The sequence below is a fragment of the Rhamphochromis sp. 'chilingali' genome (genome assembly GCF_963969265.1).
Source record: "Rhamphochromis sp. 'chilingali' genome assembly, chromosome: 16".
Classification (NCBI taxonomy): Eukaryota; Metazoa; Chordata; class Actinopteri; order Cichliformes; family Cichlidae; genus Rhamphochromis; species Rhamphochromis sp. 'chilingali'.
The window spans coordinates 35,677,843-35,687,925 of record NC_137943.1 but is presented as its reverse complement, the minus strand read 5'-3'; the positions used below and the strand labels follow the sequence as shown (position 1 = coordinate 35,687,925).

The 10,083-nt window shown below is 45.2% G+C and overlaps 1 protein-coding gene across 1 annotated transcript; it reads right to left on the bottom strand.

Annotated features, from left to right (window-relative positions):
• Window positions 1–5,571: 5,571 nt before the first annotated feature.
• LOC308413104 (uncharacterized protein) lies at window positions 5,572–9,686 on the bottom strand. The gene is made up of 2 exons (XM_080907895.1): window positions 9,185–9,686; window positions 5,572–7,352 (listed from the first exon to the last, which is right to left on the bottom strand). Exons 1-2 carry the CDS (start codon window positions 9,354–9,356, stop codon window positions 6,319–6,321), a joined length of 1,206 nt encoding a protein of 401 aa, XP_080764021.1. The 5' UTR covers window positions 9,357–9,686; the 3' UTR covers window positions 5,572–6,318.
• Between the last annotated feature and the right edge of the window lie 397 nt (window positions 9,687–10,083).

Genomic DNA, 10,083 nt, shown 5'->3' with positions numbered 1-10,083 from the left:
CTGGCTGAATGCAGACAGCTTTCCTGAACTGCTTTAAACAGACCAAAAGGTCTCTCCAAACTATTCTCACACCTCAGCTTTCAAGCCACAGCCCTTCAGTTCCCACCTGCTACCTCAGGAGATCCCTAAGAAAACCCCCCTTCAGTCCTTACCATGACCACCAGCGGGTCTTTAGATTGCTCCCATGACAGGCACCAATACCCTTGTGAACACTGGCCTTAGATTCTCTACTACCAAGTACACTTATGATCCACTTTGAGGTATCTGTTATAGCCAACACATGCCTAATTTAGCAGTGCTTCCCGTCAGTGACGTGATGCTGCACATCCTAGAAACCAGTCTGCAGTGCTGAGGATCCACACACTTGAACACGCCTCATGAAGGCTACTTTCCAGACCATACAGCTCCCAGGATCACAGTGATGCATGAGCCTCTCCAGCTAGATATGTAGTGATTCATCGGGGGCAGAATCAATAGCCAACATAATTATGGTTTCGGACAGGAGGAAATCATGATCTAAGTGAAGTTGAAATGACCTGTTACAACATGTTAGCAAAGTAAAAAGAAAGTAAAACACTGTCAGAAAAATAAATACTTGAGTAAAATACAGATTTCTACAGTAACAAAGTATTTGTACTTCATTACTTCTCACCTCTGCAAATAGATCACACGGACAGCGTGAACACACTCTTTAAGTTTTAGTTTGTCATCTTCCTCTCGCAGTGATGACTACAGTCTCTTCAACTAACACTGGTCTCAGATCAGTACTCGACATATTTACGATGGAGTACCAGGGCCACATTAAGGAAAATATATATTACTGATCATTTTGAGAAAAAGCTGAGATGTGGAGATTGCAGTTGTTGTTTGAAGGCGAACTTCCTGTTTCCTCTGAGTCAGAGAGCTCGTACTTCAGAATCAGCTTTAGTTAAAGGAAGGAAATGATTTGTCTTCAGCTCATAAACACAGAGAGGCGATCAGCACGAGGATGCTGAAGAGATGCTGCAGAAGCTGCGTCTGCTCAACAGGAAGAGTAGGCCCGATTTGTCGAAAATGAAACAGCTGGTCGTGGACAGATGTGTCGTTGTCATGGTTACAGCCTTGTACAGTAAAGAGGATGGATGTTATGTCACAGGACAGCTGATGAGTTTGTTTCACTGACTCGTCGACCGGGCGGGCACCATGGGGACATGAAAGACATTATGTACCTTCATGCTGCGAGGAAGGGCCAGCCGGACCGTTACAGGATTCAGGACGTCTTGAATGGAAAAGGGTCCCAGGAACCAGAGGGCCAGTTTCTTAGGCATTTTATAGAGAGTACAGCAGCAGGAACAACAACTGAAACCTGCACATTTAGACTTCATCCTCTAAATGATCAATAATATTTTTCTTAATGTGGTCCTGACACTTCGTCATATTTCGTTCGGTCTCTGCTAACAGGTTATTAATATTTCAGTGAATATTCTCTGTGTCTAAAATATTCTCTAGTTTTACATGAGCCCCATCCCCCCCTCAGAGGGACACTTGTCACACAGTGGAAATTTGTGTTTTTATGTTTTATCGATCTGTGTATTGGTACATAGTGTTGATTATATTTGCATGATTTTATAGTGATATTTATATTGCATGTTTGTTTATTGATATTTATACTGCATGGTTTTATCCTCATATTTATATTATGTGTGTTAATGTTGTACCATGTTCCTTTAATCCACTGTGGACTAAACAGACAATTGTAGGCACCTGTGAGGTGGGGGCGTTCCCCAAGGTGGCCTATCAGCCGCCAGGTTGACCTGTTAAAGGGGATAGTGAGCGCAGAGACAAGAAGAAGGAGCGACGCACGAAGGGTGAGCAGGAGAAAAAGGAACGCGTGCAAGCCCGCACGTGTGTGTGGAAGGAACTGCTGCCTGACTGTGGGGTGCCGCGAGTCGTTCGGCGATCCAGTCCCAATGGCGGGAACGGCAACAGTGGGTGGCGATGGCCGCAATTCACAACAGGGCAGGGATGCCCCTCTGCCTGCATCTGACGGTGAGACAAGGGAGGCCGTGTTCAGGTGTGGAGTGGGGCGGGACTGTGCGGCGACGCGCTGTCAGGAGGAGACAGGTCTGCGATAGGAGCCTCCTCCCTGGTCTGCTGCTGGCGAGTTTTACCATACCGGAAGAGAAGTTCCTCTCCTGTCTTTTTCAGATAAGGACCATTCGCCCATGTGTGGCTGGACTGTGGGATTATGGGACTGTGGGAAGGTAATTTTAGCATGTGGAAAATATTTTTTAAGCCTTGTTTTAATAGTGTATAGTTATTTCTGCCGGCAGGGTTTTTAGCGGGTTGCAACACTATTTTTATTGTATACGGGGAATTTTATCTTGTATTTGTGACTCTGGCTGTGGTTTTTTTTTTTTTTTTTTTTTATCCTGGAAATAAATGGTGTTTGAAGCCAGCTAAGTTTCTGTGCCCTGAGCGCTGACCCGCTCACTCCCCTTCCTCTTGTATGTGAACAGACGTGGTGGTGAAGATTTAGGTCCACCAGTCTTACGGCTACACACTCACCTGTCCTGTGCAGCTTGATTTGGGGTTTCCAGGTGATATCCAGCAGTCTGCGCTGACGGTCGATCTCTTCCTCGTACTGGACGATCGTTTTTTCAAACTCCAAGAATATTTGTTCAGCAGCAGCAGTTAGTCGCTCGTTGATGAACTCTCTCAGATACTGAACTGAAGGCATCGTTGCTGCCGCAGCTCACACACTCAGCTCACACACAATAACACTCTCTGCTCTGTCGTCTGGTGTAACATGGTGAAGTTCCAGCACAATTTTGTTTGTGTAAATACGAGATTATCATGAATGAAAAGGTTTGATTTCAGCAGATCTGGGGGATGTAAACTGGATGGCATGACAGACTTCCTCCAAGACACTCATTTTTGGATTTAAATGTTATATTTCTTTTCGTAAGGAAGTAAATTTTCTGTTTTGATCCCATAAAGCATGTAGCTAGTGTGTGTGTGTGTGTGTGTGTGTGTGTGTGTGTGTTGCTTTATTTCATGGATGCGTGCCTCCCCTGAGTGAAAACTCTTGCTAAAATATAGTTCCTCAGTTTGTTATACTGAAACACATGAGTGATGAGTAATCGTGTCTTATTAAACCTCCTGTTATTGTTATCGTTAGACACAAACCACAAATAATCTGCAGAAATATCTGACCCTGAATCTCACTTTAAGCATGAGAAGCATTAAGCAGCTCAGTAGGGATGGGTATTGATAAGATTTTCACGATTCCGATTCCATTTTCGATTCTGTTTAACGATTCGATTCTTTATCGATTCTTTTTAAAAGGAGAACACTAAGGTCGAATAGCTCAGAACTTTGTTTTATATCTTCTCTTTGAACAAGATAGAAATTTAGGAGTAACATGGCCTTACAAACCCAGCAGTGAGATCTTAAGAGATCCAGCCTACGGCTCTTCAATGGGGTGTCACAGGGTCCCCGGGGAAAAAAATTGTAAATGTAAAATAATAAAATAAATATTCTTCTGTAGCAATAACAAAGTATAACATAAATTATTCTGTAGCAATTACACAAGAATATCCAGTAATGTCCCTGCCTACAATTAAACACATTCACTTACTGAAAATCATCTGCTGTGGCAAACGGCTGCAAGCCTTTGACCACAAACTGAGTCTCTGCTCGGTGACTTTCGTCTATCCTGGCCTGAAAGGAGACGCTGCCGGCAGACTGCAGCGAGAACTGCCAGCATCTGAGCCAGACTCTGTCTCATCATGGTCACTAAATGCACAGTAATGGCAGGTTTGTAATAAGGCAGATCGCGCTAACATAATATGCACTGTTAGTTGATTATTTACCTGCCGCATTAACGGGAGAGGACGTGCAAACGTTACCGCTGCTGCTGGGTTGAGATTCACGAGTCCGGAGTGAATTAAAAACACGACATTCATTTAAGGTCATCGCGTGTTTTGTGAGCAAATGCTTTTGCATATTCGTAGTGTTTCCTCCCTTAAATGAAATATCTACTTTGCAAGTATTGCAAGTTGCCCTGTTGTCATCCTTTCTCATAAAGTGTAACCAAACTTTTGAGCGTTTGAGCCGCTTAGGCGCCGTGTTTCCTGCCAGGTAAATGACGCTCCACAACGTGGTGACGTCATTCAGGGCGACTGGAATCGATAAGGGAATCGTTTGCAAAAATGGCAAACAATTCCAAGGACTTGAAACAGTGGGAACCGGTTCTCAACAAGAACCGGGTTTCGATACCCATCCCTACAGCTCAGTGATGGAGAACATTTGGCTCGTTGTCCTTGCACACAGTGCAAAGTGCTCCATCCTCCCTCCTCACAGTGATTCAACTGCTGCTAACAGTCTGTGAACCAGGAGGAAGAGGAAGTGAGAGAAGTGAGACTCAAAGAGGAGACAGAGGGCGACATCATCCAGTAGGCGGGGCTCTCCTTCTGCACTGTGTTCAACCATTGTGTCAATAATAAGTGCTGCTGTGAAGAGAACAATTCTCAGACTGAATGTTGAACATCAGCTAGTTTCTCCTGTTGATTTAAACCTTGTTGTACAGATGGAACATTGGCTGTGGATTATTCTTGCTGCTCTTTTCTTTGGTGAGATACAAACATCAACATGTTTCCTCTGTTTAAATAAATGTGTGAGTCTGATTAATGGTGACTTTTTGAGGGCGATCGTGGTTCAAGAGTTGGGAGTTCGCCTTGTAATCGGAAGGTTGCCGGTTCGAGCCCCGGCTTGGACAGTCTCGGTCGATGTGTCCTTGGGCAAGACACTTCACCCGTTGCCTACTGGTGGTGGTCAGAGGGCCCGGTGGCACCAGTGTCCGGCAGACTCGCCTCTGTCAGTGCGCCCCAGGGTGGCTGTGGCTACAATGTAGCTGCCATCACCAGTGGAATGGGTGGATATGTAAAGGCCTTTGGGGTCCTTAGGGACTAGTAAAGTGCTATACAAATACAGGCCATTTACCATTTTAACCATGTTTATTGATCCATCTCTGCATGTTCTGTTCTTCCTCAGAGTGTAAAGGAGAAGACAAAGTGATCCAGGAACAAGGAGATGTCATTGCTGCTGAAGGAGACACAGTTACACTTTACTGCAAATATGAAACAACTTCTACATACGCATATTTGTTCTGGTACAAACAGGACGTGAACGACTATCTGAAATATGTTTTACGGCGAGATGCTTCTGGAACTGAAAACGCTCAAGAGTTCCCGAAGGACAGATTTGATGCTGAACTCAACAAGACATCAGTTCCTCTGAAGATCCAGAAGCTTCAGCTGTCTGACTCTGCTGTGTACTACTGTGCTCTGCAGCCCACAGTGACAGGAAACAGCAAAACTCTGTACAAAAACCTTTGGAGCAAAGACAACAGAATACTCCACAACATCCACTAGAGGGAGCCACACACTGTTAAACCTCTGATTCTTGTGTCATTGGACTGATGACAAAGACAACAGAGAAATGAAGCAGTAAAGATCAGAGAGAGACAGAGCTGCTGTGGAAGGAAACTTTATTTATAAAGATCCTTTCACATCGACACGTCAAACAGCTCGTACAGTTTGTTAGTGTCAGCTCTAAAGACGGAAACGTTTAAAAAGATGTGAACACAAAACAAAGCATGCTTGAAACACCAAGTTCAACATCTGACTTCAATCCAAAAATCACTGAGGACACAAACCAAACATCTTCCACTAAACGTTCAGGTGCAAACAGAGTGATGGAGGTAAAGAAGAAAACCTCGATGCAGGCGGAAGATCAGAGCTGCATCTTTCTCATATTTACACTGTTGCCTCTGATTCTACTGAAGCAGAGACGTCATCGAACATGTTTTCTTCCAGAGTCTCAAAGAAATCCTACAAAACAGCTTTTATAGAAAACAGAACCCAGGAACTGATTTCCACTGATCAGACTTTTTATATCACTGCCAGATTGATACCCAGTAAAACACGTGATCTATGGCTGCAGTCCTGTTTAGCTCTGGTGCTTCTGCCAGTGATCCGTCTAGTTGCTGGTACACAGAGAACCAGACCCAGTTGACTATAGTACTTATGAGCAAAGCAGCGGTTCAGCCTGCAGTTCAGAAACTGCCTTTTTAGACACAAATTGTTGACCGGTGAAATAAGAGGATTCATAGTGTGATGAGTAACAGAGCTGCTAGCCAAGTGAGAGGTTGCTGTTTCAGTTCAGCTGGAGACACAAACCCAGGAAGTGCAAACATGAGCAGCAGCTGGAAGCAGCCATCTCATCCTGTGAAGTTACGCTACAAAGACGCAGACTCTCCAATGGACACTGGAAACATCACGTGTTACAAGGGTAAGGCTTACTATCAGAGTGGTTTCTCACGTGTACAGTCAAATGATACTGAGAGCGAAAATCTTTCCCACACATTTTGCAGGGATACGGCTTCTCACCAGTGTGGATCCTGGTGTGGGAGGACAGCCTGCTGCTCTGACTGAAACTCTTCCCACACGTTTTACAGAAATATGGTTTCTCCCCTGTGTGACTTCTCATGTGGGCCCACAAACTGCTATTCTGACTGAAACGTTTCCCACACGTGTTACACAGATACGGCTTCTCCCCTGTGTGGACCACCTTATGCTGCTTAACCGACGACGGGTCACTAAATCCCTTCCCACAGGTTTTACAAAGGTACGGCTTCTCACCAGTGTGGATCCTGGTGTGGATGGACAGCCTGCTGCTCTGACTGAAACGTTTCCCACACGTGTTACACAGATACGGCTTCTCCCCCGTGTGGGTTCTCATGTGGCTCAACAAACTACCACTTTGAGTAAAACCTTTCCCACACGTGGTGCAAGAATACGGCTTCTCCCCTGTGTGGATTCTCTGATGGATCCTCATTTGGTACCCTTTCTTAAAGGCTTTTCCACAAACATCACATGATACATACTTGTTACCTGTGCCAGTGTTACACTGACTCATTGGCAGTGTAGGGTTCTCTGCATTTTCACTGTGATTTCTCTTCTTTGGCTTCACCTCTGCATTCTCAGTTACTCCTAAATCTCTATATTTACTTCCTTCATGATCCTCTGACTCAGCCACAGGAAAGCTGGGAGAGAGGAGCTGCTGCCCGAGGAGTTCTGATTCACTGTCGTCACTTTCCTCATACATACAAGGCACCGTAAAGCTATGAATCTCCTCCTTCAGTCCCAGCTGCTCTCCCTCCTGACTGCTGCACAGTTCCTCCTGTTCCTCTTTAATCTGTGGAGGTTCTGGTTCCTCCTGGTCCACACTGGAGCTCCTCTCCTGGTTCCAGAGCTGCTGCTCAGGGAGAACCTCCTCCTCCTCCTTACAGACAGGCTGCTGTGGGACGTCTGGAGAGACAGAAAATTAAAATTGATGTGATGAAAAAGAGAAAACTGAGTAAATATTCACTGCAGCCATAAGTATGTATAAGAGCAAAAACTAGAATAAAATGAAGCACTTTTCTGTTAAAGAGTGTAATGGGAAAATTCTAGTTTTCACATTTCCACATTTAGATTAGATGAACTGTATGTATGTGTCAGTGTGACCTGGTGAAAACTGTTTAGCTTTGCTTAACGATGTTTCACTAAGTTATCTGCTAACTGTTCGAGTGTACAAGGACAAACCCCCCAAGAAGACCAGTGCCAGGAGCTTCCTGGGAAAAGATAGTGGGAGTTGCTCTCTGCCCAGCAACAGGCTGTGTGACAAAAACCTGTTGTAACTGAAAGATACTGAGAGTTGTGTGTGAGGGTATAAAAGGATAAGAGCTCCCATGACTGTGAACTTTGATATTTGATGTGTGTTGGCTCTCCTGCATGCAGTAAGTAAAATAGCTTGACCACAGCTGACGGTGTTGCAGATTTCATTAACAGAAAATTCCACGACAGATAACCTGCATCACTTGTGCAAGCTCCCACACCCTCCACGCATCACACAAGTCACTGCTGTATGAGAAGACGATGCTACACTACATGCAACTGTCATACTCCAAACCTTTAATCACGGAGCCTGAATGATTCTGGGTTCAATATGGAAACAAAGGTCAGTGATCTGTGCAGAAATGATGAATCGATGTTTTACTCCGAGTGTCTGACGCCCTGCAGAAAATGATGAATTCACAAAAAGTAAATATGAGTGAAAATTCATCTGAAGCCGTGGAAGCTGAACGAGATGTCAAACCGTTCTCCAGCATGAAACGTTACAGCAGTACGAGGCCTGGATTCACTTTAATATTTAGGGCAGCAGAGCAGACAGGAAAGGGGGAGGGAGCGGGAGCACCCCAGACAGCAAACGGCCCAGGGTGGAGTCCAACCCGTCCTCCTGCAGGAGCACCTCTGAATCCTCACTTTGTCCTGTGGAAACACCCACAGAGGGGATACGAGGGCCACAGAAGGCAAATCCAGGCCAGAGTGCAGCCGTCTCCAGCAGCTTCGTTTTATAACATGAGCTGTGCGTTTTGGCAAGCCCGACTACATCCTGCTGGTATCGCTCGTCCACCAGAGAAGTGGCTTTCCTCACCTCTGTGGCCAGACTGGTCAGAGATGAAACTGCTCGAGGCACAAAGAACTGAACCCCTAAAGCCCCTCGTGCAGCTTTTTATGGGCTGTGGCCCCCAGACACTCACTCCAGGCCCGGCTCCAGGATAGGGCCTGGTACAGCTACACAAACCCCTCCAGCACCACAAACAGCTGCTGATTCACACACAGACAGAACAGGTGTGTTTAGATGAAGATAAAGTGGAACTGGTTTCAAACAGTCCTCAGCACAGCAGCAGATCACAGCGCTGAGGACGAGCAACAGCCTGCAGATCAGTCACATTAGATATTTTATTATTGCACAGCGACTTCATGTTTCCAACATTTGTTTGCAACTTTCACAAGTGCAACAGGAAACATACATTTATATAAACGTTATATTTATATGTATAAACTCCATCTGGAATAAATAATGTGCTCTGAAGCTCGATTTTTGATGTTTTCCAACTTTGACAGCAAACATAAAGGAACTGATTGAGTGATCCAGGTCAGAGAAAAGCTCAAATCCACCAGCTGCTGTTTGCATGCAGCGCAGCGCAGTCCTGTCCTCTGTTTGCTCTTTGTTAGCTCACATCTCCAAAAAGTCCTCACAATCAGAAACGTCCCGCAGAGCTGTGATCAGGATCCTCCCTCAGAGGGACACTCACCTGTCCTGTGCAGCTTGATTTGGGGTTTCCAGGTGATATCCAGCAGTCTGCGCTGACGGTCGATCTCTTCCTCGTACTGGACGATCGTTTTTTCAAACTCCAAGAATATTTGTTCAGCAGCAGCAGTTAGTCGCTCGTTGATGAACTCTCTCAGATACTGAACTGAAGGCATCGTTGCTGCCGCAGCTCACACACTCAGCTCACACACTCAGCTCACACACTCAGCTCACACAACAACACAAAGCCTCCAAAAGTTCACGCTGGAACAACCATACTGCCGCCTTTTCATTGTTTACTTCCACCGGATGTCCCGCTCTGAAGTTCCGGCAGGAGGAGGATGTTCAAATACTTTGTTCCGCTTGGAATAAACGTCCTTCTTTCTTCCTAAAAACCTATTTAAATGTACCAAACTGAGCCATAAATACATAAACAGCGTGTTACTGCCACAGCTCACACACTCAGCTCACACACAGCACAACACACTTCTGGTTCAGTCCAAGTATTTCGCCGGTGCTTCCACCGGATATGACGCGGCGCTGCCCTCCGGAGACCGTTAACTGCGTCGACCTCTGAGCAGAAAATGAAAGATGAGATAAAAACAAAGAACAGACCAGTAAGAAACAATGATGACTGCTAAAAACAAGCGCGTCCATGCTCACAGGTGTACACACGGGTGATCACACCCACAAACTACACCCTTTTTGGCTCCTACCTCAAAGCACACTGTGTTCTGTTGATCTTATGTGCTGCACAATAATGTTTAATATTTAGTATTTACTGTCATATTCCCATATATCATTGTGATGTTGTTTATTCTATTACTCTTGTTCTCTTCTGCTTGTTTTCTTTTTTCTTTCTCAGCAGGTGATCCAGGTGATCGATAGATGCATTTTTTTTTC